Raw genomic sequence first — 26,689 nt, forward strand, 5'->3', positions numbered from 1 at the left:
TTCTCTGGGGCCTTTGGGAATGCTGACATGCAAGATACAATTTAAGGGCTAAGTGCTAGGAAGAAAATAAAACTGGTGGGAAGCGCCTGTGGCTCAGTGAGTGGGGCACCAGACCCATGTACCAAGGGTGACGGGTTTGAGCCCAGGCCGGCCAAACTGCAACAAAAAATGGCCCAGGGTTGTGGTGGGTGCCTATAGACCCAGCTATTCTGGAGGCTGAGGCAGGAGAATCGCCTAAGCCCAAGAGCTGGAGGTTGCTGTAAGCTGCGATGCCACGGCACTCTACTGAGGGTGACAAAGTGAGACTCTGTCTCTTAAAAAAAAAAAAAAAGAGGCAATGCCTGTGGCTCAGTGAGTAGGGCGCCGGCCCCATATGCCAAGGGTGGCGGGTTCAAACCCAGCCCCGGCCAAACTGCAACAAAAAAAAAATAGCCGGGCGTTGTGGCTGGCGCCTGTAGTCCCAGCTACTCGGGAGGCTGAGGCAAGAGAATCACGTAAGCCCAAGAGCTGGAGGTTGCTGTGAGCTGTGTGACGCCACGGCACTCTACCAAGGGCAGTAAAGTGAGACTCTGTCTCCATAAAAAAAAAAAAAAGAAAGAAAATGAAAACTGGGTAATATGGAAAAGAATACGAGCAGAAGGCCTCATTAAAGGAGTGACAATTGGCTCGGGTGCCTGTAGCTCAAGCGGCTAAGGCTCCAGCCACATACACCAGAGCTGGCAGGTTCGAATCCAGCCCGGACTCGCCAAACAACAATGACAACTGCAACCAAAAAATAGCTGGGCATTGTGGTGGGCGCCTGTAGTCCCAGCTACTTAGGAGGCTGAGGCAAGAGAATCGTTTAAGCCTAGGAGTTGGAGGTTGCTGTGCACTGTGATGCCACAGCATTCTACCCAGGGTGACAGCTTGAGGCTCTGTCTCAAAAAAAGGTGACAATTGAGCTGAATGACAAGAAGCCAGCCGCAGGAATATCTGGGGACAGAATAATCCAGGAGAGAACAGCCACTGCAAAGGCCCTAAGGTGGAAACAGCTTGTGGAGTTTGAGGAACATCAAGGAGGCCAATGTGGTGCAGCGGAGTGATGCATTTGGGATGTTTCAGGAAGAGCTCAGTCTGGCTTTACTCTGCTTGGGAAGGAGGGGCAAAAGGCTCCAACCACAGAGGGAAGGCCTGAACCCAGACCACCTCTTCCCTTCAAGGGTAAGCAGTAATACATGTCCTTACATTACCTTGTGTGACCTGTTTGCACTCATGGAGGGAAAGAGGACCAAAACCACAAATTGTGCTGAGTGCTTCTGATGGTTGTATCTTTGTTCTCAAGTCTACTCTGCCAGGGAAGAATTACTGTTATTCCTGTTTTACAGATGAGAAAACTAAGGCCCAAGAAGGACAATCCTTTTCCTAAGATTGTGAGTTTAGTAATAGAAGTACCATCTCCAACCCAGGTTTGTCCACTGGCCAGCATGGGTGCTGTGTCTGTCTGCCCACTTGTGGTGCCATCAAAGTGCTCTCAGGACACCAGGCTTCTGTTATCCGCCACTGTAACTTGTGCTGCTAGCAGGTCACACACAGTAATGGATACTTGTCCCATGTTTGCTACTATGGGTAGGTGTCTACAGGGAGGAGGGGTGGCTGAGTAGAGATGCACAGGATCCCATTGTATGTCTTGGCTGCCACATGGGACACTGAGCCTAAGTTGGTTATTCTAGATGAAGACCTTGAAGCCTCTGCACATATAGGGATGTGGTTCCCCAAGAAAGCCTCTGGGTACCTGTGCTAGTAGAGGCATGCTCTTGACTGGGCACCATCACTAGGTAGATAGTCCAGGATGGACCATGTGAGTCACTCTGCCCCTTCTCATGGCTGAGAGCTCCCCCTCTAAATATAGACAAGTAGGCTTAGCTCAAGCCTATTTTAGGCCCAGGCTGGATGGCAGCCAGGCCTTCCCCAGGCTCAAAAGAGCCACTATTGCCTTTGTCCAATCCTGCTGCTGGACGCCCTCATTGGCCCCCTGATTGCCCACCACTTGTCATGCCTGACGAGACCCAAGAAGGTAGGAGAGGGTAACCATGAGGGAGGGCAAGGTCCCGGTCTTGTGACTATGTGGACCATAGAGGGACCCATCCTCTGGTCCCACTTAGCTCTGTATTGACCAGTTATCAGTTTTAATGTCCAAATTCTTATACTAAAGGGACCTACCCCATGTGCATGAAAAGCTTGCTGTGCTTGAAATTCCTCTCCACCTCAGGCCTTGATTCACTTTCCCCTGCTGAAGAGGGAGGAATCAGAGAAGCTACCCAGTTAGGGGTAGGTCAACTACAGGCTGTGCCCAGGTGGGTGTGGGCATCCAGTAGCTCCATGGCTAGTTCAGAGAAGAAGCTGGGATTGGAGTTGGGCAGTAATTCCTGGAAGTATTCAGGAACCTGGCCTAGGAACTGGGAAGTAGATAGGCCAGAGGCCAACTTGAGTCCAAATATGCCATTGGCCTGATCAGACTGAGACTCAGCTAGTCAAGAGTTTGGTGGCAGCTGGGCATGGTGGCTTACACCTGTAATTCTAACACTCTGCGAGGCCAAGGTGGGTGGATTTCCTGAGCTCATAGGTTTAAGACCAGCCTGATCCAGAGCAAGACCCCATCTCTAAAGAAAAAAAAAAAAAAAAGCTGGGTGTTGTGGGAGGCATCTGTAGTCCCCAGCTACTTGGGAGGCTGAGGCAAGGGAATCACTTGAGCCTAAGAGTTTGAGTTGCTGTGAGCTGTGATGCCACAGCACTCTATCCAGGGTGACAAAGTGAGATGGTCTTTAAAAAAAAGGCTTGGCACCTGTAGCTCAGGTGGCTAGGATGCCAGCCACATACATCGGAGCTGGCAGGTTCAAATCCAGCCCGGGCCAAAAAATAGCTGGGTGTTGTGGCGGGCGCCTGTAGTCCCAGCTACCTGGGAGGCTGAGGCAAGAGAATCACTTGGGCCGGGAGTTTGAGGTTGCTGTGAGCTGTGATGCCACAGCGCTCTACCCAGGGCAACAGCTTGAGACTCGATCTAAAAAAGAAAAAAAGGCTTGGTGTGTATACACAGTGGTTATACTCTGTCTCTAAATAAATAAATAAATAAAAATTCTTGGTTCCATAAGAGTTTCAGATGTCCCCCTGGAAGTTAGATAACAAAATTTGAGAGGGCAGTGGGGGAACACCTCCTGATAGGGATAAGGGTGGCCACATACACCCAGGCTGGCAGGTTCAATCCCAGCCTGGGCCAGCTAAACAACGACAACTGCAACAAAAAAATATCCGGGCATTGTGGCAGGTGCCTGTAGTCCCAGCTACTTGGGAGGCTGAGGCACCAGCCTTCCCCAGCCCAAGAGTTTGAGGTTGCTGCGAGCTGTGAGGCTACAGCACTCTATTGAGGGGGACATAGTGAAACTCTTGTCTCAGAAAACAACAAAAAAAAGGAGTTTGGTGGCAGCTTGGGTGTGGTGGCTCATGTCTGTAATCCTAGCAGTCTGGGAGGCAAAGGCTGGTGGATTGCTTGAGCTCAGGAGTTCGAGACCAGCCTGAGCAAAAAAGTGAAACCTATCTCTACTAAAAATAGAAAAACGGAGGCAAGAGGATCGCTTGAGCCTGAGTTGGAGGTTGCTGTGAGCTAGGACGCCATAGCACTCTACCCAGGGTAACAGCTTGAGACTCTGTTTCAAAAAAAAAGGAAGTGTGGAAAAATCATAGCAAAGTGCAAAGAGGGAATTTAACATGACTTTTAACCCACCACCCAGATGTGATCACTGGCAGCACCTGTTTTACTTGCTTTTGACCATGTCAAGGGGCAGTTTTAAGTAAATCATGAAGATCAAATTACTGTCCTGAGAGTGACAGAACCAGAGAATGCAAGGCAACCCTTATCCCTATCAGGAGGTGTTCCCCCACTGCCCTCTCAAATTTTGTTATCTAACTTCCAGGGGGACATCTGAAACTCTTATGGAACCAAGAATTTTTATTTATTTATTTATTTAGAGACAGAGTCTCACTTTGTCACCCTTGGTAGAGTGCTGTGGTGTCACAGCTCACAGCAACCTCCAGCTCTTGGGCTTAGGTGATTCTCTTGCCTCAGCCTCCCGAGTAGCTGGGACTACAGGCGCCTGCCACAACACCCGACTAGGGACCAAGAATTTAAAAAGTCTAAGGCCAGGTGCCTGTGGCTTACACCTGTAATCCTAGCTCTGTGGGAGGCTGAGGCAGGTGGATTGCCTCAGCTCAGGAGTTTCTTTCTTTCTGGCTCAAGAGCCCCAGCTACTAGGAGGCTGAGACAAAAGAAGCGCCTAAGCCCAGGAGTTGGAGGTTGTTGTGAGCTGTGTGACACCACGGCACTCTAGTGAGGGCAATAAAGTGAGACTCTGTCTCTACAAAAAAAAGGAATGCTAACACTATGGGAGGCTGAAGCGGGTGTATTGCTTGAGCTCAGGAGTTCGACACCAGCCTGAGCAAGAGTGAGACCCTATCTCTACTAAAAATAGAAAAAGTAGCTAGGCGTTGCAGTAGGTGCCTGTAGCCCCAGCTACTTGGGAGGCCGAGGCAAGATGATTGCTTAAGCCCAAGAGTTTGAGGTTGTTGTGAGCTGCAACACCACGGCACTCTATCCAGGGTGACAGACTGAGTCTCTGTCTCAAACAGAGTCCTCAGCTTGACTGAGCTGCCTTTACCTTGTTTGTAGGAGGGGAGCTATACTCAGGTGTGGCAGCAGACCTCATGGGCTGGCACTTTACCATCTTTCGCTTGAAAGAAAAGAAAGGAAGGAAGAAAGGAAAGAAAGGGAAAAGAAAGAAGGAAAAAAGGAAAGAAAAGAGAGAGAGAGAGAAAAGAAAAGAAAAACTAGGCAGGCATAATGGCAGGCACCTATAGCTTAGCTATGCTGAGACAAGAGGATCACTTGAGCCCAGGAGTTTGAAGTTACTGTGAGCTATGATGCCACAGCACTCTAACCTGAGGCAATGAATAAGACTCTGTCTCAAAAAAAAAAAAAAAAAAAATCAGGGCAGTGCCTGTGGCTCAAGGAGTAGGGTGCTGGTCCCATATGCCGGAGGTGGCGGGTGGACCCAGACTTGGCCAAGAACCACAGGAAAAAAAAAAAAAAAAATCAAATCAAAGAAGCACAAGAAGATATATAATTAAATATTTAGAAATCGCAAAATAAACACTGTGATGCTTATAAAAATAATTAAGATCACAAGAAAAATACAGACTCAAGTGACTAAATGAGTAGAGGCTGTAAATGAATTATTAAGAAGCCAATTAAAAAAAGCCATTTCGGCTCAGCGCCTGTAGCTCAAGCGGCTAAGGCACCAACTATACACACCAGCGCTGGAGGGTTCGAATCCAGCCTGGGCCTGCCAAACAACAATTACAACTACAACCAAAAAATAGCTGGGTGTTGTGGTTGGCACCTGTAGTCCCAGCTACTTGGGAGGCTGAGGCAAGAGAATTGCCTAAGCCCAGGAGTTGGAGGTTGCTGTGAGCTGTGCCGCCATGGCACTCTACCCAGGGCGACAGCTTGAGGCTCTGTCTAAAAAAAAGCCATTTCTGGGCGGCACCTGTGGCTCAAAGGAGTAGGGCGCCGGCCCCCTATGCTGGCCAAACCCAGCCCTGGCCAAAAACTGCAAAAAAAAAGAAGCCATTTCTGGGTGGCGTCTATGGCTCAGTGGATAGGGCGCCGGCCCTGTATACTGAGGGTGGCAGGTTCAAACCCGGCCCCCAGCCAAACTGCAACAAAAAAATAGTCAGGCATTGTGGCAGGCGCCTGTAGTCCCAGCTAAGGCTGAGGCAAGAGAATCGCCTAAGCCTGGAGTTGGAGTTTGCTGTGAGGTGTGTGACGCCTCGGCACTCTACCAAAGGCAATAGAGTGAGACTCTTGTCTCTACAAAAAAATAAAAAGCCATTTCTAGGCCAGGCAAGGTGGTTCACACCTATAATCCTAGCACTCTAAGAGGCTGAGGTGGGTAGTTTGCTTGAACTCAGAGGTTCGAGACCAGCCTGAGCAAGAGTGAGACCCCCATCTCTAAAAATAGACAGGCGTTGTGGCAGGTGCCTATAGTCCCAGCTACTCAGGAGGCCAAGGCGAGAGAATCGCTTGAGCCCAAGAGTTTGAGGTTTCTGTGACCTGTGACACCAAGGCACTCTACCTGGGGTGACAAAGTGAGACTCTGTTTCAAAAAGCCATTTCCCATATCTCAAATTAGCAAGTATATGTGTGCATGTTTACATGTAAATATAGGTTCACAGAAGTACTGAAGTATCACACTGAGTATGTAGAGAACTCAAAACCAAGGCCAGGAGGGAGAGGCACCACAAAGGCTAGAATGGGGCTCTTTCTGGCCAGAAAGAAGAGAAGACAGCATGCGTCAGGTCTGGACTGATGGCTAACTAACTTAGAGGGTCTGCAAGGAAAACTGATAATAGAAGGGGCAGGACTGAATTCCATGTGTTATGGGCTGCAAGGTTGATAAACTGTTAGAAATGAGCTGGTTGGCCAGGTATGGTGTCTCACACCTGTAATCCTAGCACTCTGGAAGCCTGAGGTAGGAGGATCGCTTGAGGCCAGGAATCGGAGATCAGCCTGAGCAAAAGTCAGACCCCTCCCCCCATCTCTACTAAAAATTGAAAAATGAGCCAGTCATGGTGGTACATGCCTGCAGTCCTAGCTACTCAGGAGGCTGAGGCAAGAAGATTGCTTAAGCCAAGGAACTTGAGGTTGCTGTGAGCTAGGCTAATGCCAGGGCACTCTACCCAGAGCAACAGAATGAGATTCTGTCTCAAAAAAAAAAAAAAGAAATAAAAAGAAATGGGCTGCGCCTGTGGCTCAGTCGGTAAGGCGCCGGCCCCATATGCCGAAGGTGGTGGGTTCAAACCCGGCCCTGGCCAAACTGCAACCAAAAAATAGCCGGGCGTTGTGGTGGGCGCCTGTAGTCCCAGCTACTCGGGAGGCTGAGGCAAGAGAATCGCTTGGGCCCAGGAGTTGGAGGTTGCTGTGAGCTGTGTGAGGCCACGGCCCTCTACCGAGGGCCAAAAAGTGAGACTCTGTCTCTACAAAAAAAAAAAAAGAAAGAAAGAAAAAGAAATGAGCTGGCAGAGGAATGCCTCAAAGCCCTTGAGGGGCTTGGAAAAAGACAAATCAGGTGTATATCCAGCTGTGTATTCAAACCAAGAGTCATTGCTGGTCAGTTTTAGGAGATTTGAAGCCAAATGCCCCACTATCCCCATCCTCCTCAAGTCCCTAATACTTAAAGCCAGCTAGGAGAAGGGATTGACTCACATCAGCTGAATCAGCCCTATGCTGCCCCTGCAGACACCATGGTACCAGTGATGCTAAGCCAGAGAAGCAGGGGTCCACTGGCCCCCAACCATGTGCAGGAGGTGTGCCTGCATCCAGTGGAGTCCATCAGTGACCTACACAGTGGAGGTGAGGGGGACCAGGGAGGGGCAACAAATGTACTGTGGGATGGGAGAAAAGCAGGCCCACATGCTGACCTCTTGATGTCCCCCATTCACCCTGCAGGCTCTTTGTATCCCTGTGTGGCTGAGGAGACACGGCCATGGGACGAGCTGCTGGGTGTTTTGCCACCATCACTGTGTACCCAGGCTGGCTGCAACCCTGTGTATGGCAGAGTGGGCTTCCTGCTGCTGGTCGCACTGTTGGTACTCACCTGCCTGGCGATCGCCATCCTGGCCGTCTACCTGAGTGGTAGGGACAACGGGGCACCCATGGGAAGGGGACAAGGCAGTGGAGAGTAGAAGCCCTTCTGCACAGTTGGAAGCAGCAATGGAGGCGGGGGTGTTCCATGGGCACTCCTTGGTGCTGGGCTGGGTGAGGGGAGGTTGTGGGATAGCATGGTCTGATCATCTCCCACTCCTGCCTACCCACTTACAGTGCTGCAGAGTGAATCCCTGCGTATCCTGGCACACACATTAAAGACTCAGGAGGAGATGATACTCAAACTCCGTCTGGCCAGCCTGAGCCAGCTGCGGAGGCTCAACTCCAGTGAGGCCCGAGCACCCAGCTGATGCCACTTGGACCTGGGGCCTGGGGCAATATAAGTTGGGGGGATAAAGTAGCCATGGACAGGCCTCTCCTCTCCTGCTACTGGCCATGTTTATACTACTTTCTTGGTAAGATTTCTGTCTAAGAACCTGATTTGACTCCAGAACTGCCTGACTCTCCTGACCTCTTCAGGCCAGACCTAGCCAAGGCTTCTGGTGCCCAGGCCTCACTTTGGGTGATCCAGGCCTCGCTTTTGAGTGGTCCAAGGCCAATGGGGGAGAGGGGGTATCAACCTCCTGGCTCCTCCTGTGGTCTTGTCAGTACCCTCTGACCATCCCCAGATGGCAAGTTCAGAAGTCTAGAAATAGCTGTCCCCACTGAGGTCCCACAAAATCTACTAGGCCTCTCAAGTAGGGTCCCAGCATCAGCTCTCAAAGACAGGCTGGGCTCTAACGCAGGGGGTCACTTAGGGAAAGACTGCCTTGGAGGGCAAAGGTGAGAGAGTAGACAGAGCTACATACCCAGGAGTCAAAACCACAGAAGGCTGGGGCAGCCCCTGTGGCTCAGTGAGTAGGGCGCTGGCCCCACATACCAAAGGTGGTGGGCACCTGTAGTCCCAGCTACTTGGGAGGCTGAGGCAGGAGAATCACTTAAGCCCAGGAGTTGGGTTTGCTGTGAGGTGTGTGACGCCTCGGCACTCTACCAAGGGCGATAGAGGCTGAGACAAGAGAATCGCCTAAGCCCAAGAACAGGAGGTTGCCATAAGCCGTGACACCACAGCACTCTACTGAGGGCGACAGAGAGACTCCATGTCTCAACCTCCACCCCCCCCAAAAAAACACAAAAGACTGAGCATTCTGTTTAATTATCTCTAATTAAAAATCAGCACACAAATCCATTCCAGGTAGCTTTGCCTCCCCACCTGCTGTGGTAGCATTTGTCTAGATGTCATCTCTCCCAAGAAAGTGGGTCATCCCAGGGAAGCAAGGCCTGAGAAAGAAGAGGAAGGGACAGTCCCCCTATTGTCTGCCCCACAACCCTGGGACACATTTGGCCTGGCTTAAGACAGGGCAGGAAGAGGCCACAGGACTCAATGCAGGGACACAAGGCCAGGTCCCAAGTGTCCTGGCCCCACCACCCACTCCATATCTGTTTTTGGTTTGGGCATTAAAAAAATAAAGCGACAATTACTGGCAGAGACCAAGTGTTGCACTGTCTTCTGTTAAAAATATGGGCAAGGGTGTGGCTAATCTTCTCTTCAGCTAGTCCTGCTTCACAGGAGGTCTGCCCGCTTGTCCCGCACACGGCTTCGAGCCTTGGTCCGGGCTTTAAAGGCAGCAGCATTGTACAGGTGCTAGGGTAGGGCAGAGGGAGACCTGGTGAGCTGGGAAGGGGGAACCCCCTGCAGAGCTCCAGGCCTCTGAGAAATAGGGGAACGGAGGGTAGATAAAGGTGCACAAGGGTGCAAACCTTCTCAAATCGTGGAATTTTGCAGGCCTTCAGTGCAGCAGCATCTAACACCAGCACTGGACCCAGGCCAAAGATGTCACGGAGCAGCTCATTGTTCTGGGGACAAAGAGGACAGTGAGCTCAGGCCAGCCCCAAGTAGCCAAGTGACCCTTTCCTGTCCTCCCCACCTGGAGGTGGTAGCGCATGCCCGAACCCAGCACTTCCTTGAAGGCGGCATAGATCCGATGCCGAGCCCAGCTGTCCATGTAGAGCACCTCAAGCCCAAAGCGGACTGTCTCTTCCTCACACTCACCACCCTGCAGAGTAGATGGGCCCATTTGATTGGTCCTGGCTGCAATGCCTGGAGATGCATTCTCCCTAGGACACATAGGTTCTCACCTCAACATAGTGCAGCACAGCTCGGAAAGTGGAGCGCTGGCGCCGGCGGTCAGCCTTAGCACGGTACTTGTTGCTGTCAGTTGCCAAAGTGCGCAGGGAACTACAGAGGGCCTCCATGTCCTCATAAACAAAGTCCTCCTGCAGTGGGAATGACAGTGGGTGGTATGGCAGAAGCCTGAGCTCTGTTGCCTTTCAACATGTAGGTGCTCAAACCCCTCATTTCACTGAAGAGCCCCTCTCTTTTCTACTGGGCCCCTCTGAACCTCTCCTGGCCTCTGCCTGGCCAGGGATGCCACTACTCAGGGCCTCCGTCACAGGACCTAGCACATGAGTCTGTGTTGGGGCCACCTGCATTGCATTATGATCTATTGCCATTCTATTTTCTTCAGCATTCCCTGCACCCAGCCTGGGATAGGCAGGTGGTATCAACTGGGACCCCACCCCACCCCTATCCCTCAAACCTCAAGGTCCCGGGCGAGCTCAAAGAGCAGTGCGATAGTTTCACCAGCAGCGATCCGCAGGTTCACACTTTCACTGGACAAGAGCTGGGGCAGCTGGGGCAGCTGCCTAGGGAAGAGGCAGGTTGAGCTACATATGTGGGTTGGAGGCCTCTTGAAGATCCCCTCCTCCCTGCACTTGGCAGTACCCCCTACCTGTCAAGAATGTGGCTGATGTGGGTGCTGGGGCAGATGGTCAGCAGCAATGCCCACGCCTGCAGGGCAGCACAGAGCAAGCCATGCAAACTGGCAGGGACCACTGGGACTGTGGAGCCAACACGGGACCGGCTAAAAACACTTTCTAAGCAGGCAAGACAAGAGACCAGGTCCTAGGAGCACAGGGAGGCAGGGGGAGTGGCTCAAGGGCAGAGCTATAGGTGTAGGTGCTCTACCACCTGTGCCCAAAGGCCACTCACTCACCTGGATGTCGGTGGCAGCCACATAGCAGCCCAAGCCAAGAGCAGAAGCACACTGTTGGAAGGACAAGGCCAGGCCATGGTCAGGGGGTAAGCTTAGCTTCCCAGCCTTGAGGCCTACCCACCCTCAGAGTAGGAAAGCCCGAAAGCAGGTAGAACCCACCATCTTGCTGAGGGATGAGGTAGACAAAGGGTTTCATGGGGACACTTACATGAAGCCGGGCAGCAGGGCTAGCTGTGCTGTCACTGAGCACAGAGACTAGCAGAGGCTGCAGGCTGTGGAATACCTCTTCACCTTTGGGTCCAGGGCCCAGCTGTACACAGATCAGACCTAGCACGGCAGCAGCCAGGGCCTGTTCCTCACCCTTCCCTGTGGGATGCTGAGTTAGCACATGCAATAAGGGTTAGCACCTTCTCAGTTTAAGTCTCCCACAAATGCCCCTGACTCCAACCTTTCTTCAGGCACTTTTCCAGGGCATCAGCCAGTGTGAGAAGGCGCTCTAGCAAGAAGTCCGGGACTAGGTGGGATGCCAGGGCCAGGCGCAAGCTCTCCAGAGCACCTTGCCGGGTCTTAGCACTGGGGGTAGGGAGGGAGAAGGAAGGGTCATATGGGTCAGCCTCCCCTTGGTCACACTTGGCATGGGCTGAGCAAGGACCTGTGTGTAGGAATTAGCTGGCAGCCAGGGTACCTCTTGTCTGTGAGGCAGTCCACATACTCCTTCAGCTTTTCCTCGAGGTCTTCCTGTTGGCCCTGCTCATCCACGACATCCCCCCCTGCAAGGCCAGCTGGTCAGCACTGCTTCTTGCTCTCACTCAAAGGATCCCTCACTGCATCCCTGTCAAATTGCCACCCATTCTCACCAAGGCTGTCCTCTGCAGTGGTGCTGAGAAGGCTAGGGCATTCACTGGTGGTGCTACGGGCCTCACTGGCTGCCTCATCCTCACTGGAACCTGAGTCAGCTTTGGCACTGCTCCGGGCACCTGAGGAGAAGGTAACGGGGTACTCAATCTGCCTCCATTGATAATGGATGGCCAGGTTACCTCACCCAACCCCATGACCCCACAAGACATAATGCTGTCCTCTCTGAAATGAGAAAACCAAAGCCTGGGCAGCACAGGGGCTGATGCAGGGGACTTAAGCTAGGCAGCAGGAGAAGAGAGGGAAGGAGGTCATCTCTCTGTTGGATGGTGTCAGGAACTAGATCTAGAGATAACCTGACAAGCTTGGTGGGCAGTACCTCCCTGAGGCCAAAGCTTGGTTTAAGGAGACTGAGAGCTAGGTAGAAGCAGAGGTCTCACCTGGGCCCACGGCCCAGCCTGGAACAGACGCATATCTACCCTGTTTCCCTGAAAATAAGACATCCTCCGAAAATAAGACCTACTTATAGGAAAGATAAGATGTCCCCTGAAAATAAAACCTAGCGCATCTTTGGGAGCACACCTTAAAATAAGACACTGTCTTATTTTCGGGGAAACAGGGTAGTTGGAATTTAGCTACCAGCCTGGATTATCCTCAAAAGTGGCCAGGGTAAGGACAGGAGCTTAGATTATAGTTAGGTAGACCCAAAGTTCAAATCCCAGCTCCACAGCTGCTGCTGCTTTTTCTTCTTCTTTTTTTGTTTGAGACAGAATCTCACGATGTTGCCCTTGGTAGAGTGCCGTAGCGTTCCAGCTCACAGCAACCTCAAACTCTTGGGCTTAAGCAATTCTCTTGCCTCAGCCTCCCAAGTAGCTGGGACTACAGGCGCTAGCTCCACATCTTAACAGGAGTATAAACAGGACAGTTGCCCAGCCTCGAAAGATTCAGTTTATCTGCAAAACAGCTATGCAAAAGCACCTCTTTCAAGTGAAGCAGATGAAGACAAGTGATTTGTTAGGCTCTGAGTGGGCTCCTAATGAGTATGTGTGGGTACCCCAGCATACTGTCTTCTGAGTTTCTTTTGGTCTGTGCATGGCCTCCAGCTATGAGTTCCTGAAAATAGGTGAAGGTGAACATAGAGGAGTAGCAGGATCAGTAGGACTGGAGCACTCCTGTGTGTGGGATGTGTCAGGGCCAAGGACTGAGTCTGGCAAGTGTGGCTGCTATGGCAGGTTATGATCACCAAGCTGGTTCTACTTTTCAGAACTACTTACACCCCCTTGCCTATAGGACAAAATTCAGCCTGCTGGCCGCTGCTCACCTTTTCACTAATCTACCTGCCAATTCAGCCCAGTGTTTCTGCATTTGCTTCATTGTGCTGTGGTCCCTCCAGATGCTTGGCCTTTGCACAACTTGATCTCTCTGCATAGTGCTCTCTTCTCCACCTTTTAGAACTCACCCAGAAGCCCCTAACCTGGTTCCTAAGTCTGGGTGTGACACTACTAAGTGAACGTGTTCCTTACCCTATTAGATATTCCTCCACCCAAACTCCGCCAGGGTGGTGGCCAATTTAAAGCTGTCTGGCAGGCATCCCATCCCAGCAGAGTAAACATATGTGTTTACTGCACTAGGACAGGGTCCTGGTCAATGCTGATAAGCGAGTCACAAGCCTCAGGCTCTAGGATATTCACCTGCAGCCAGGCCCACCAAGGCCCCAATTCTGTAGCCCCAATCCTGTAGCTTCCCAACAGCCTCCTGCCTCTGTTCTCTGTAGCAGAGCAGGCCTCGCACCAACTTCCTTGTCCAGTCCAAGAAAAAGATCGGAGTTTGGTGAAGAAACTGGCTTCTACTCTGTCGACTGAGTTTGTCCACCTAAGTAAGCAACTGGGATGGAAAGGCAAGGGAGAAACTGAAGCCCAGAGGTGTTTCCAGGGTCACTCCCGGAGCACAGAGCGGCTAGCAGCAAGTTCAACTTGGGTGCACACGTGGCGGATGCCCACTGGGACACGTGCTGGCCTCAACAGAGTTGGTGTTAAGCTGCACCAGACTGGTCAAGAGGATGTTCCTCACCCCAGGACCGTGGGAGACGTAGTCGGAGACCGACGCAGAACCCAGCTCTTTGCTCATTAGCTGCCCCCCGCCCCCCAACTCACCTCCTCCACGGCGCTGGCTGCCCTTGCGGGGCGCATGGCCCTTACGGACGCGAGGCATGCCGGGAACTGAGCACAGGGAGCGCAGGGGGCAGAGGGTCAGGGACCTGGCGGGGGTGGGCTCCAGACCAGCCAGACACCTGCCAGTGCGCTGCGCTGAGACTTGGCCGAACAACAGAAGCCACACGCCGCGCGCGCCACCATCTTCGCGAGGCGTCCCGCCCTGCCAAACGGGTCGCTGGGAAGGTGAGTTTCCGGCAATTCAGTTCATACCCACATCCACGCGGCCGAAACTACTATTTCCAGGAGGCTAAGCGCACATATCATTGTAGGCCAGCTGGGCGTAGAGCCTCACGGGAATTGTAGTCCACTTATTGGGCCCACGAGCCCACGACGCTTTAGCTGAACTATGCACCCACAATGCCCTGCGCGGTCCGCGACCCCGCCCTGCTACGTGCACTTCATAGTCGTCAAGTTTGAAGCTTCTTTCTCCTAGCGGTGGATCAGCATCTCAGGACACAAATGGGCACAAACAATAGGGTCTACAACACTGCTAAGCCTGGGGACCATGAGAAGGGCTTAGGGCTTGGTAGAACTATTAGGTAGATAGCAAGGGATCCCAGAGACTCTCCTAATGGACAAAGTGGATGCTCTGCCTTGGTGCTGCCTCCAGTCATTGTCCCAGGGCATGTCTTGGTGTTGGCCCACATTAATCCTATACTCAGCAATTGCCACATCTAGAAGGAGAAGGAACACCCCACCCCATGGGCCAGACAACTCAGGCACAGTAAGATTTGGAAAGTGACCCGTAGTAACAAGGCTAATTATCATGTCATTAACTGTCCATCAAAATGGTTCCATGGTAATGTCTGAAACACAAGGAAAGTCCAATCCAGACAGTATAAAACAGGACCCCAAACCATTACCAGACCCTTTACAGTCACAGGGGGGCCCGTTTGTTCTATGGTGAACGTATCTTGCTCTGTAAACCTATCTTTCTCTTCCTCAATAAACTTGTTTCATGCTTGCCTTGCTTTTGGTAGGTCTGGTCAGTCTTCCACCAAGAGCTAAGGGTGCGCACAGCTGCCTGACAGAATGGGGAAACAGCCAAATCTAAGGCAGTGGAAGAAAAAAATACTTTATAATTAAAGCAGAGTACAGACAATAGCTTAACACTTACAGACATGAGCCAAGTTCTTCTTGGGGCACATTTACCCCGGGAAGGATTTTCTGTAACTTCTCATGGACCCCGTGAGGTGTAGGCACAAAGCCCAGGGCTGGCAACTCTTAACTGGAATCTGACTAGCCCTAGGCTGCTTCCTTGTCATGAGGAGTCACATGATCTTAGAGTGCCGCTGGTTTTATAAACTTTTTTTCTGACCCTTTTTATCCCTCAGGGATCCCAAGGGAAGCAGGATGGAAGTGGAGTGCGTGCTTGGGAGGACTAACTATAAGCTGAATAGAGCAAGAGTGGCACAAAGTGGCTTCAGTCCTGGGAAAGTGGCAGCAAGGAAAAGAGGAGACCGGGGTGGGGACTCCTGGCTTTTTTTGTTTTGGGTGTTTTTTTGGAGGCAGAGTCTTACTCTGTCACCCAGGCTAGAGTGCCATGGTGTCATCTAGCTCACAGCAACCTCGAACTCCTGGGCTTAAGTGATCCTCCTGCCTCAGCTTCCTGAGTAGTTGGGAATACAGGTCCCCACCACATGTCTGGCTCATTTTTCTATTTGTAGCAGAGATGGGGTCTCCCTCTTGCTCAGGCTGGTCTGAACTCCTGAGCTCAAGCAATCCACCCACCTTGGCCTCCTGTAGTGCTAGGATTACAGGCTTGAGCCACCATGCGCAGCTGGGGATCCTGACTTTATGCTGTGAACTTAGTTCCAGGCCCGTGCTCCTGGCAGGTAGGGCCAGACCATCCCCAGTAACAGCGGCAGTTGAATGGCTTCCAATCTCCAAAGCTGCCATCTGGCTGTAGGTGCAGAAAGGCTTCTGTCTGTCCTGGGTCTCTCCGGGCACAGCGTCCATGGCCATGGCACAACTGGTAACTGCAGGCCATAGTTGCTTTGGTGATGTTGATCACATATGGGCCCAGGATGCCTACCAGGTAATCATGGAGATGCCAGCATTCTTTCTGAGAAGGGAAGAGAAGTCAATGCTCCTGGTCCACGGCCTTGACCTGGCCTCTTCCCCACCCTGTGATCCCAGCATGTTCTGCAAGGCAGACTGAAGGGGGCAATGATCACCTCAGAGCTGGAGAAGCTCAGGTCCCCCCAGAGCACCACGCCGGTTGCCCCCAATGCTGCGCTCACACCAATGGTCTGCATGAGGTCATCCTAGAGGTAGAGAGCTGCTAAGCCAGATCTATGTAGGCCTACTTCCACCTTCCAGAGACTCTTCTGGTTCACTGCCACGATCTGATTCTACCTCTACAGTAGGGCTCTTTTGTACTGAACCTCTTAAGTGGCTTCTCTGGATTGTCTCCCTTCAGATCCAGGGGTCCAAAGGCTTGATCTTGCTTTATTTCTCAAGATCTTTCAGGGCAGAGCTATGCCTTCCTTGTCTGATGCTTTAGGACAAGACCTTCCCCTCAGAACCCTTCAATCAGGACTTCCCCCTCAAGTCCCCTTCAGCCAGGTCCTCTCCTCAGTCCTTCCTAGGTCAGGGCAATACCTCCCAACTCAGATCCCTAGACCTCAGCTTCCACTTACCTGGGACAGAAACCTCCCAGAGCTCCGGTGTGTTAGGCGGGCATAGGCCAGGACAGGCAGGGGATGTGGGTGACCAGCAAGGGCCACACGGAAGGCCTCCTCCAGGCGGTGTTGGACAAAGGCCTGGTGGTGGACAGGTGGCAGTTTGGGTGGGAGGTAAATGCTGGGGAAGAGGGCACTGGAGGCAGCCCAGAGCCAATGCAGTTGGTTGTTGCGGGCAAGGGTGGCTGCATGGCAGTGGCCTGTGTAGTTGGAAGCCATACTGTGCCAGCCATTGCCACAGGCTGGATAACGATAGAAGCCCCAGAGCCCATGGGGCCGCAGTGCCTGGCCCAGCCACAGCGTTTCCTCCATCAGTGCACGGGCCGCCTGCTCAAAGCCAGTACGAGCCTTGTGGAGCTGCTCCTGAGGGTCCAGTTTGGGGAACATTCGTTGTGCCCAAGTCCAGGAGGCTGCCTGATAGGCTCGGCGGCGGCCCCAGTTTCCAGCCCACAGTGGATACCATTCTTCCCAGTCCAGCACTGCCAGGCCAGCAAAGCTGGGTTGCAGGCTATGGTGGATCTGGTAGGCAGCCCGTGTCAGGTGTTGGTCAAGGGGCACAGCCTGGGGGATGCCCCCGTTGTGAGCTGTGTCCCTGGGCCCAAGGTAGGGATAGAGACCAAGATGGTTCTTGTAGAAGATGGTGATGTTCTGGCCATAGAAATGTTGGCCATGATTGGTTATGATGCCCAGGGCACTGAGCGGCAGGTGCACACCAAAGTGAGCCTTACAGTGGCCTGAGGGTACATTCCACAGCACAGAGAAGGGGTGTTCAGGTGCCTGTAGCAGGGGCTGGCCAGAACCCAGGCACAGGGCCACCCCTACTACTAAGGCTGGGCCTAGCTGCATGGTCATGCCCCAGGGATGGAAACCTGTAGGAGAGAGGGGGTTTAAGCTTAGAGCTCATGGCCATGGCCACACCATCCATGCAGCAAGAAAAGTTTGGGGAGCTCCCTCAGCTCTTTCCCATTGGGATGGAGAGCTGGAAAAAAAAAATCATGGCTCCCCAGGGGTCCCATAGGCATCTCAGGGTGGCCACGGCTCTAGCTGGTCTGGCTAGCTCCCCTCCTACATTCTCAATCTCTGTCAAGACACCACTTTGTCCTCTGACAACCCCCTTACCCATAGCTGTCACAAGTCCCCTTCTTTCCTTTCCCCATGTTATTCTCTGCCCCAAGAATCCTCAGCTTCCACATCCTTGCCTGCCTGGCTTAATTCTTACCAGCACTCAAGTCTCTATTCAACTGTCACCTACTCTGGGAGGGCTCCTGGATCCCCAGTTGGAGTGAGGGCACTTGGGCTCCTGAAGCCTCTGAACTTCCCTTGCTCCAGTGTGGATCTTGCTACTGTATACCTGTTCGTCCCCTATCTGTCCCTGTGGTTAGAGACTCTACCTGTTCAGTTCTCCATTGCTTATCCCCCACCCAGAGTTTGACAAAACAATAGCTGCTCAGTGAATGATGAGTAAATGGAGAAGAGAACAGTCCCCTCTGTCCCCTGGACCTGGCAGAGAGGGAGGGGCAAAGAACAGGTGTTCTCTCCTCAGTGATCCCAGGGCCCAGGTGAATCTGAAGATTCTGCAGAAATAGGGGACCTGAGAGATGAGGGTTGGGGTCAACAAATAAACTGTCACAGCCACACCCACCAGAAGCCTTTATTGAGCCACACTGATGACTTTGAGCCAGAGCTATGGAGCCACCTCCTGGACCCCCACTGGTACCCATAAAACAAACCCAGGCTAAAATTGCCCCCCAGGAGCTAGGGATCAAGGTATCACCAGTGGGCTGAGGCCAGTTCTGTCCCACACAGTCCATTGACACAGAACAGCAGTCCCTTGCCCTGGGTGGCCCTCAGATGTCTTTCTCCATCCAGAAGATGGGGCATCCCTTCTGGTTTTGGTATTTTGTCACCAGCAGGCTTTTTGGAGGGTTGCCTGACGGAGCTGGGAGTGAGGTGGTCAGGGGCTCAGGCAGGGGAGGGGGTGGTGGTAATGGAGGCCCCTTGGGGTCCACTGGGACAACTTGGGCAGTCAAGTTTGGGGCCTTGCAGGGTGTCCAGGTAGAGGGAGCCCTGGGGAAGGCACTGAGCAGGGTGGTGGGCAGCTGTCGACTAGTGAAGACCAGGCCCTGCACAGGCTCACCCAGCTGGTAGCCCAGGTGGGCATAGAAATGCATCTGGTCATGAGTGGTGAGGTGTAGCTTATGGAAGCCCCGGGCCTGAGCAAAGACCTCTAGGCCCTCCATGAGGCGGCGGCCAAAGCCACGGCCCCTCAGGGCCCGAGCCACCACCACTGTCTCCACTAAAAGGCTCTGGGGCCTGCCTAGCACCCGTGACAGCCGGGCATGGCCTACCACAATGGGTGCTGCTTCAGGTGTGGGGCGAGGGCTTAGCAGCATCAGGCAGAGGGGGAAGGCTTCTGAAGACTGGCCCAGGGAGTGCAGGCGGGAGGCACGGCTGCGGGGCCACTGCTCATTGATGAGGTCAGCACAAGCATCCAAGAGCTCTGGTCGGCAGTGCACAGGCTCCAGGATCAACTCAGCCAGGTTGGGGATTGGGGTCTCCTCAAGGTTAAGTTCAGCTAGGCCAGGACGGAGGGTCATCTTTGTTTGGCTTGTGGAATCCAGTGTCAGCTCAGCTAGCTGGGTGCTCAGGGTCAGCTCTGAGTGGTGTGCTGGATCCAGGGTTAGCTTGTTTAGGCTGGATCTCAGGGTCAACTCTGGCTGGCATGCTGGATCCAGAGTCAGCTCAGTTGGGCTGGTATTCAGGATCACCTCCATCTGGTGTGTAGGCACTAGTGTAGGGGTCAGCTCTTGCCTATAGGTAGGATCCAGGCTCAGATGAGTCAGGCTGGGACCCAAGGTCACCTCCTATTAGGTTGCAGGTGGCTCAGTGCCAGGCTGGAGGTTAAGACCACAGTCTCCAACCAGTGGCATCTCCTCAGACCACAAGGGCTCTCCTCCTGTAGATAACAGCCATGCTGGGCTGTGCCAGGAGGGGAAGATGGGTTTGGGACAAGGAGGGACTGACAGAGGACAAGGGGGTCCATGCATCTTGGAACTGGTGAGTGGTGGGCTACACCTTCTTTCAAACTCACCTGATGAGATGGGTAACCCGTAATAGACCCATAGCCTACACCAGGGATAGGGAAGAGTAGGACAGATGGATCCAGGTGTCCTGCCTCACACTGGAGACTGAGGGAAATGATGAGCCACTGAAGGCTGGGGGAGAACCCCGGAGTCCTGGCCCCAGCCTGCTCTGGCTACAAATTTGTCCTCTCCAGAACCTCACTGTGCCAAGACAGCCAGCCCAGCTTACTTGTTGGCCATGATGTCTCTAGTAGCCCACAACTATGGCATTGGACAGAACATGCAAACAGATACCACATGCCCTGCTTAAGCCCATCCAAGGTTCCCTTCAGAGAAGGCACTGCCCTCAGAAATTCCCCTGTCCCTTTCTTCTCCTTACATCCCAGCTCTCCCCCAGCTCCTGGCCTTTCCTACCCCCTAGACTATGCCCACTACCTAGCTAATCCTTTTTTTTGAGACAGAGTCTCACTATGTCACACTCGGTAGGATGCTGTGGCATCACAGCTCACAGCAACCTCAAACTTTTGGGCTTAAGCAATTCTCTTGCCTCAGCCTCCCATGTAGCTGGGACTACAAACTTAGCTAATCCTGGAGCCCCACTTACCCGCCCTGTAGACTCAACTTTCCCTTTCCTTGACTGCCTACTCTGCTTGGCGCACAAAGCCCATGCCCTGGTCCCAATTCTGCTCATCTCAAAACTCTCTAGGTATGGACCCAACTGTCCCCTTACACAGGACGCCAACAGCACCAGCACTAGGCCTGGCCCACAGTCACACAGCAGTGTTGCCTTTGCAGGGCTGGGGTTCCCGACTGGCCTGAGTTTCAAAGCCACTCTAGATAAAGACCACAGCTTCCTTCCTATATCCACAGTGGTGTTTAACGGTCATTAGGTTGGGGCCCAGACCTGTGCCCAAATCCCACTGTTTGCCCACGTTAACCAAAGTTCCGCTAGCTGGAGGATCTATGCTGGGAGATTTTTTGGGGTGGGCGGGCAGCTCGGCCCTACTCTTCTGTTCACCTGCTCCAGAGGGGGCCTCTAAGGTCCCCTTCCCCAACTCCCCTGAGCTTGAGGCCCATTCAGCACTGGTCAGTAACAGGTAAGCCCCTCCCTTCACACCACATGCCATTCGGCAGAGCTGTAAGCCCCTCACCTGCAACAGCCGCTTCTGTGTCAGTTGCACCTCTTGGTCTGAAGGGATGAAGCCCCAAGACCCGCGCCTAGGCCTGGAGTCCCGGGATTTCCGTCTGGCTTAACCCTTCAGTGCCAACCCCACCCACCATGGGCGTGGCGAGGCTCCAGGATCCTGAGAGAGGGGCTGCACGGTGTCTCCAGCGCCTCGGTTTTCCCCTCCCTCCTAGTGAGTCACAGGCCGTGGAGCTTTTGGGGATGGGGGCTTCGAAAGCTAGACTCTGTGAGCGGGTGTGGATCGGCATGCTCTAGGTGGGAACGACCGATACAGGGAGGGCGTGCAAAGTTGCACAACCACTTGGGGACCGCACACGCGGGGAGAAGGTACAGACAGAGCGTGGGGAGCGGGCGGTACTGACATGTTGATGCCCGCCTCTGGTAAGTTCCGCGTCCTCGCTCCGCATGGCTTGATAACTCGCTCTGTTTTTGGATCGGACTCCTTGGTCCGCCAGCGCCGGCCCCCAGAGGTGCGGCGGACGAACTGCAGCGGTGGCATGCCACAGCGAATCGCCAGGTCCTAAGTCTACCAGGGCAGACAGGCCCCTCCCAGGCCTCCCCGTAGGCCCCGCCCCTGGCTGTGCGCGTCACAAGACTTAACAGGAACTGACTAAGTCTCTGCATTGGCTCCGCCTCTGTCCCTCCCGCTCCTGCTGAGCCAGCCTACATCTGCAGGCTTAACCTCCTCCCAACCCTCCGCGGCCCATACAGGCCTCGCCTCTAGCTCAAGCCTGCCTCTGCTCCGCTGGGTTGAGGCCCTGCCCGGGTCAGACGCAGGCCCCTCCTACAGTTGGTCAGCCTCCGCCTATCTCCGCCCGGGCTTAGCTATTGGCTATCTCCTGAACCCCTAGTCTGGAAATAGTCAGAACACGTGGAGCTTTCTCCTGAAATTTCGACCCCATCCTGGAAAGCAGACGTCCTCTCACAGACATCTGACCTGGGTGGGAGAGACGAACATTTACTATCTCTGGATACCAGGGCCTGGACATTTTAGGCACTCAAACAGCTAAGTAAATCATGGCTGCTTTATTTGCTGGATGGGTGCTGTCAGCGGATTAAGGGGTCTTGCCGAGCTAGTTATTATCAACACCCAGAAGGAGTACAAAGGCTCTACCTCAGGTTCAAGCAGCTTGTGTTTGAATCTCAGCTTCTCCCTTTTCTTGTTCTGCAACCTTGAGTAAAGTGCTTATCCTCCTTGTGAGTACCTCAGTTTCCTCATATAGTTTTGGTGTAAGGATTAAGTGAATTAGTCCACTTAAAATGCTTAGCACGGAACTGGCTTATTGTACCCTCAATGAATCCCCAACAATAAAAAAAAAAAAGAAAGAAAGAAAAATGCTTAGCACGGGGTTTGGCAAAGAGTAGGTGCTCAGTGAATGTCAGCTTTTGTAATTGCCGCAGTTCAAAGGCTTGCTCGGTTTCTCCGGAGGAATTTGTGACCCTGCCATATAGATGCATGTGGACATGAAGCAGATGGTGTCTATCCACGTTTCTAACTCCTGTGCAACTCTCTGGGTCTATAAGCATGCATATATGGGTACAGGGCACATGCCCATGACAGTGCCTGAGTATACGTCTGATTATGACCATGCCTTGTTTGACTGTGCCTATATTTAAGCAAGCAGTGGCAAGGCCCAGAGTGCATCTAGTGCTTGATGTGTGCAACCCAGTGTGTGGCCAATCACCATCTGCTCTGCTGTTGACACCATACTCCCTGCCAGCCATGGTAGCAGTGGCATTTGAACTCCACAGCCATCTGTGCCCTATCCTCAAGTGAGAGGGCTCCCTGCAGGGTCAGGGGTCTGCCACCAGGCATGAGCTGAATGGAGAAACTGGCAGGGTTGAGTAGGAGGAGGGCCTCAGGGTGGCTGGGATGGCGGGCACAGCGGCCATGGCCGGAACACAGAGCTTGACTACAGAGAAGAGCCCCACTGGTCACATTCAGGATGAAGGGCCCCAGTGTGGTGTCCACATACTTCTTGATGGCCTGGCATGATTCCTGGACAGAAGAAAGAGTGTCAGAGACCCCATAGCCGACAGCATTGAGGCGCTCACCTGCTGGCCAGTCAGGACTTTGGAGGTAGAAAGGGTGAGCCAGGGTCTCCCCAATCAGCTTGATGGCCTCTCCCACCCTACTCCCACCCCAGGCCTAAGCTCACCTTGGTTCTTGTGTTTTCCCAGCTCACCCAAAGCACCACTCCTGCTGCCCCCTGGGCCGCACTCTCTCCCAGGCTGTGCTCCAGCTCACCCTGGGAAGGAGACAGCACAGCTCTGTGGTGCCTCCCTCCATTTTTTCCTCCCCACTTGAAGTAGATTGCTGTAATACCACTGGATGGAACAAATAATTTGTAACATTCACCCAGGGCTGCTCTGGCCCCGGTGGCAAAAAAAAGCAGAGACAAGTTTGTCTCCCTCTAGTCTACGGGAGATTACATCTTTGTTGTTGTTGTTTTTTTTTTTTTTTTTTTTTGTAGAGACAGAGTCTCACTTTACCACCCTCGGGTAGAGTGCCGTGGCGTCACACGGCTCACAGCAACCTCTAATTCTTGGGCTTAAGAGATTCTCTTGCCTCAGCCTCCCGAGCCGGGACTACAGGCGCGCGCCACAACGCCCGGCTATTTTTTTTTTGTTGCAGTCTGGCCGGGGCCGGGCTTGAACCCGCCACCCTCGGCATATGGGGCCGGCGCCCTACCGACTGAGCCACAGGCGCCGCCCTATTGTTGTTTTGAGACAGAGTCTTACTAGTCGTCCTTGGTAGAGTGCTGTGGCGTCACAGCTCACAGCAACCTCTAACTCTTGGGCTTACGCGATTCTCTTGCCTCAGCCTCCGGAGTAGCTGAAACTACAGGTACCTGCCACAATGCCTGGCTGTTTTTTGTTGAAGTTGCCATTGTTGTTTAGTTGGCTTGGGGCCAGGCTCAAACCTGCCAGACTCGGTGTATGTGCTGTATCCACTGTGCTATGGGCATCGAGCCTTTTTCTTTGAGACAGAGTCTCACTTTGTCATCCTTGGTATAGTGCTGTGGTGTCATAGCTCACATCAACCTCAAATTCTAGGATTCAAGTGATTCTCTTGCCTTGGCCTCCCCAGTAGCTTGGATTACAGGCACCTGCTACAATGCCAGGCTATTTTTTCGAGATGAGATCTTGCTCTGGCTCAGGCTGCTCTGGAACTCGTGAGCTCAGGCAATCCACCTGCCTCAGCCTCCCAAGTGTGAGAATTATAGGTGTGAGCCACCGTACCCAGCCTTTTTTTTTGTTTTTGTTTTTTTCTCAAGAGTCCTTCTTGGCAGCGCCCGTAGCTCAGTGGGTAGGGTGCTGGCCACATATACCAGGGCTGATGGTTCGGGCCTGCTAAACAACGACAACTACAAGAAAATAGCCGGGTGTTGTGGCAGGTGCCTGTAGTCCCAGCTACTTGGAAGGCTGAGGCAAGAGAATCGTTTAAGCCCAAGAGTTTGACATTGCTATGAGCTGTGATGTCATGGCACTCTACCGAGGACAACTTAGTGAGACTCTGTCTCAAAAAAAAAAAGAGTCCTCCTTTGTTGTCCAGGTTCAAACTCCTGGCCTAAAGCTCTCTTCCTGACTGGGCTTCCCAAATTGCTGGGATGATAGGCGTGAACCACCATATCCAGCCTACATCTTTCTAGTACAAGCTAAATTGCCTGTGCCTAGCACAGAACTTGGCACAAAATAGATGTTCAGTGAAAGAGAATTAGGCCGGGACGCAGTGGCTCACTCTTGTAATCCCAGCACTCTGGGAGGCCAAGGTGGGTAGATTGCCTGACCTCACAGGTTCAAGATCAGCCTGAGCCACAGTGAGAACCCTGCCTCTCAAAATAGTCTGGCATTGTGGTGGGCACCTGTAATGCCAGCTACTTGGGAGGCCAAGGCAAGAGAATTGCTTAAGCCCAAGAGTTTGAGGTTGCTATGAGCTGTGATGGCACAGCACTCTACTGAGGGTGACATAGTGAGACTTTGTCTAAGAAAGAAAGGAAGGAAGGAAGGGAAGGAAAAGAAAGAAAAGAAAGAAAATGAGAATTAATGGAAGAAAGTGTCCCAAGTCTAAAGTACCCCAAAGTTGTGTGGCCTCAGATGCTGGACCTAATGCGGGACAAGGCAGGCTGACAAGGTGGGTAAAGTAACAGAAGACTCACCAAGGGCAGAAAGTGGTTTGTCGTGTCATAGAAGATCTGAGCATAGGGTAGCACTGGCAGATCGGGGTCCCTGGCAGCCATAGCCACACGAAATGCCTCACCTACCCGGTGCCGCACATACATCTGTGCCTTCCCTGTGCCCTCCAGTGCTGCAGGCATGTAGATGCTGGGATAGAGGGCACGACTGTGGCGCCACAGCCACCCTAACTGGTCGTTCTGGTCCTGGATGCCTGGTGGGCACTGGCCAGTATAGTTTGGGCTTAAAAAGTCATAGTTGTAGCAGTCAGGGAAGCCATAGAAGCCCCAGAGACCACGAGGACGCAGTGCCCACCCGAGCTGGAGGGTGCCTGCCATCCAGGCCTGGGCAGCCCGCTGGAACTGGTCCTGTGCTGCTGCCTCCACCCAAGGAGCTGGCCAGTCAGGATGCTGTGCCTGTACCAGTGCCCGTGAACGCTGTCTGTAAATGTCTTTGGTGTCCCAGTTGAAGGCCCAGCGTGGGCGCCATGCCTCCCAGTCGATGACTGCCAGCCCCGAGAAATCAGGGGCAGGCATGGCAGCCAGGATGTCCTGGTATGTGTGGGCCAGATGGGCATTCAGGCTGGCATTCTGGGGCAGGCCACCAAACACAGGCTCCCCAGCAGGTGTGTAGTATGGGTAGGTGCCCAGCTGGGAGCTGTAGAAAATTGTCATGTCAGGACCACGGAAAGTCTGCCCCGGGTTGACTACTGTATCGAAGACACTGACATCCACATCCACACCATGCTTCTCCAGGCACCACTGGGTGTTTGCATTCCAAATGGTGGTGAAGGGCTTGTTAGGTACCATGGGGCCCCTGGGTCCTCGAGCTATGACGAGTGAGGTCAGGAAGAGAGTGCAGATGCAAAGCAGGTGGGCTGCCATGGCATGGGGCAAGTCTAGGAAAACCTGGCCAGGGGAGGCAGTGCTGAGAGCAGGCCAAGAACTCTCTGGCCCTTGTTCATTAATCACCTTGCTCTAGTTTCAGTTAAACATTGACCTGCAAGGCTGGGGGTGGGGGATGGGTGGGCAGGGAGGGCGGGGGGTGGGGACAAGGGAGGGTGAAGAAATATAGGGGGCAAAGGAGAGGTGTGGAGGGGAGCACAGCCACTGGGCCTGTGCCCAAGTTGCCTACTGGGCCTGGCCTCTGCCATCTGCCTCCCACAAGTCTTATTCTGGCCTAAACTTGCCCACCCCTCTTCCCCAAGAACCACTGAAGCCCTGACATCTGTTCCTGGAGGAGTGGCTGAAAGTCCAGCCCTTCACCTCCAGGCTGACCTAAATGAGTGGGGTGGAGGAGCCTTTCCTGTCTCTTTCACCAGAAATCCTGGCCAGCCATTAGAGGAAGGGGTGATCAGTGGCCAAGGAAAGGTCAGCCCAGCCCTCCTATACCCGCCAGTCTGCCCACTTGTCCCTGCTGACCTCAGGGCTGAAGGAACTGGTTCTGCAAGCTTCCTGACCCCAGGGTGGGGGGCCTAGGCAGGGCCCAGTAAGATTCCGTTCCGCAACTCCGATCCCAGCTGCAGGGAGACTGTTGGAGGAAGAAGTTGCTGCTGCTGGAAACTCTAAGCTTTTGTAGGGGGTCACCCCACCCAGTCCAGGGGCAGGCCAAGAGGCGGGTCTGTGGATCAAGAGGCCAGGCAGCAAGGCTACCTCTGAATCCCTCACAAAGGGATATTGGTGGGTGGTAAGGCTGGGCCAGCAGAGG

The 26,689-nt window shown here is 53.3% G+C and overlaps 5 protein-coding genes across 13 annotated transcripts; 1 reads left to right on the top strand and 4 right to left on the bottom strand.

Moving 5' to 3' along the window:
* The first annotated feature begins 27 nt into the window (after positions 1-27).
* On the top strand, positions 28-8,716 carry LSMEM2 (leucine rich single-pass membrane protein 2). The gene is made up of 4 exons (XM_053598566.1): positions 28-2,053; positions 7,328-7,441; positions 7,538-7,723; positions 7,910-8,716. The coding sequence occupies exons 1-4, from the start codon at positions 1,930-1,932 to the stop codon at positions 8,041-8,043; spliced, it is 558 nt and encodes a 185-aa protein (XP_053454541.1). The 5' UTR covers positions 28-1,929; the 3' UTR covers positions 8,044-8,716.
* Positions 8,717-8,854: 138 nt separating this feature from the next.
* Positions 8,855-14,132, bottom strand: IFRD2 (interferon related developmental regulator 2). Of its 5 annotated transcripts, XR_008381541.1 has the most exons (13): positions 13,794-14,132; positions 11,643-11,762; positions 11,471-11,555; positions 11,234-11,358; positions 10,994-11,151; positions 10,786-10,836; positions 10,522-10,694; positions 10,330-10,435; positions 9,869-10,006; positions 9,658-9,786; positions 9,491-9,586; positions 9,212-9,374; positions 8,855-9,010 (listed from the first exon to the last, which is right to left on the bottom strand). XR_008381541.1 is itself a non-coding variant. In XM_053598554.1 (12 exons), the coding sequence occupies exons 1-12, from the start codon at positions 13,849-13,851 to the stop codon at positions 9,294-9,296; spliced, it is 1,320 nt and encodes a 439-aa protein (XP_053454529.1). In that variant the 5' UTR covers positions 13,852-14,132; the 3' UTR covers positions 8,855-9,293. The 5 variants fall into 5 exon arrangements, 4 of the variants coding, with proteins under 4 accessions (XP_053454529.1, XP_053454532.1, XP_053454531.1 ...); XM_053598554.1 differs by having other exon boundaries at positions 8,855-9,374; XM_053598557.1 differs by lacking the exon at positions 13,794-14,132 and adding an exon at positions 13,332-13,511 and having other exon boundaries at positions 8,855-9,374.
* Positions 14,133-14,771: 639 nt separating this feature from the next.
* Positions 14,772-20,895, bottom strand: HYAL3 (hyaluronidase 3). Of its 3 annotated transcripts, XR_008381542.1 has the most exons (5): positions 20,772-20,895; positions 16,496-17,406; positions 16,031-16,120; positions 15,585-15,918; positions 14,772-14,903 (listed from the first exon to the last, which is right to left on the bottom strand). XR_008381542.1 is itself a non-coding variant. In XM_053598558.1 (4 exons), the coding sequence occupies exons 2-4, from the start codon at positions 17,387-17,389 to the stop codon at positions 15,649-15,651; spliced, it is 1,254 nt and encodes a 417-aa protein (XP_053454533.1). In that variant the 5' UTR covers positions 17,390-17,406; positions 20,772-20,895; the 3' UTR covers positions 14,936-15,648. The 3 variants fall into 3 exon arrangements, 2 of the variants coding, with proteins under 2 accessions (XP_053454533.1, XP_053454534.1); XM_053598558.1 differs by lacking the exon at positions 14,772-14,903 and having other exon boundaries at positions 14,936-15,918; XM_053598559.1 differs by lacking the exons at positions 14,772-14,903; positions 16,031-16,120 and having other exon boundaries at positions 14,936-15,918.
* Positions 17,641-20,910, bottom strand: NAA80 (N-alpha-acetyltransferase 80, NatH catalytic subunit). The gene is made up of 2 exons (XM_053598565.1): positions 20,772-20,910; positions 17,641-19,348 (listed from the first exon to the last, which is right to left on the bottom strand). The coding sequence occupies exon 2, from the start codon at positions 19,309-19,311 to the stop codon at positions 18,385-18,387; it is 927 nt and encodes a 308-aa protein (XP_053454540.1). The 5' UTR covers positions 19,312-19,348; positions 20,772-20,910; the 3' UTR covers positions 17,641-18,384.
* Positions 20,911-21,817: 907 nt separating this feature from the next.
* Positions 21,818-26,647, bottom strand: HYAL1 (hyaluronidase 1). 3 transcript variants are annotated; one of them, XM_053598561.1, is made up of 4 exons: positions 26,404-26,647; positions 24,967-25,890; positions 22,966-23,055; positions 21,818-22,805 (listed from the first exon to the last, which is right to left on the bottom strand). In XM_053598561.1, the coding sequence occupies exons 2-4, from the start codon at positions 25,864-25,866 to the stop codon at positions 22,488-22,490; spliced, it is 1,308 nt and encodes a 435-aa protein (XP_053454536.1). In that variant the 5' UTR covers positions 25,867-25,890; positions 26,404-26,647; the 3' UTR covers positions 21,818-22,487. The 3 variants fall into 3 exon arrangements, with proteins under 3 accessions (XP_053454536.1, XP_053454537.1, XP_053454535.1); XM_053598562.1 differs by having other exon boundaries at positions 24,967-25,639; positions 26,404-26,531; XM_053598560.1 differs by lacking the exon at positions 22,966-23,055 and having other exon boundaries at positions 26,404-26,529.
* Positions 26,648-26,689: the final 42 nt, after the last annotated feature.

This window comes from Nycticebus coucang, chromosome 8, assembly GCF_027406575.1.
Source record: "Nycticebus coucang isolate mNycCou1 chromosome 8, mNycCou1.pri, whole genome shotgun sequence".
NCBI classification, from domain to species: domain Eukaryota; kingdom Metazoa; phylum Chordata; class Mammalia; order Primates; family Lorisidae; genus Nycticebus; species Nycticebus coucang.

Bases quoted from the DNA above. Each gene is read 5' to 3' on its own strand.
- NAA80 (XM_053598565.1), bottom strand. From the start codon at position 19,311: ATGGAGGTGATCCTGAATACCAGCCCAACTGAGCTGACTCTGGATCCA.
- HYAL1 (XM_053598561.1), bottom strand. From the start codon at position 25,866: ATGGCAGCCCACCTGCTTTGCATCTGCACTCTCTTCCTGACCTCACTC. The intron at 23,056-24,966 runs GTGAGTCTTCTG...TCTCCTTCCCAG, and splicing joins CAAACCACTTTCTGCCCTTG to GGTGAGCTGGAGCACAGCCT. The intron at 22,806-22,965 runs GTGAGCTTAGGC...TCTTCTGTCCAG, and splicing joins GGGAAAACACAAGAACCAAG to GAATCATGCCAGGCCATCAA.
- LSMEM2 (XM_053598566.1), top strand. From the start codon at position 1,930: ATGGCAGCCAGGCCTTCCCCAGGCTCAAAAGAGCCACTATTGCCTTTG. The intron at 7,442-7,537 runs GTGAGGGGGACC...TTCACCCTGCAG, and splicing joins CAGTGACCTACACAGTGGAG to GCTCTTTGTATCCCTGTGTG. The intron at 7,724-7,909 runs GTAGGGACAACG...ACCCACTTACAG, and splicing joins CCTGGCCGTCTACCTGAGTG to TGCTGCAGAGTGAATCCCTG.
- IFRD2 (XM_053598554.1), bottom strand. From the start codon at position 13,851: ATGCCTCGCGTCCGTAAGGGCCATGCGCCCCGCAAGGGCAGCCAGCGC. The intron at 10,695-10,785 runs GTGAGTGAGTGG...CTGTGCTCCTAG, and splicing joins TGGCTGCCACCGACATCCAG to GACCTGGTCTCTTGTCTTGC. The intron at 9,375-9,490 runs GTTTGCACCCTT...GCCCTACCCTAG, and splicing joins AAATTCCACGATTTGAGAAG to CACCTGTACAATGCTGCTGC.
- HYAL3 (XM_053598558.1), bottom strand. From the start codon at position 17,389: ATGACCATGCAGCTAGGCCCAGCCTTAGTAGTAGGGGTGGCCCTGTGC. The intron at 16,121-16,495 runs GTAAGTGGAAGC...CTCTACCTCTAG, and splicing joins CTGGGAGGTTTCTGTCCCAG to GATGACCTCATGCAGACCAT. The intron at 15,919-16,030 runs GTGATCATTGCC...TTCCCTTCTCAG, and splicing joins TGAGCTTCTCCAGCTCTGAG to AAAGAATGCTGGCATCTCCA.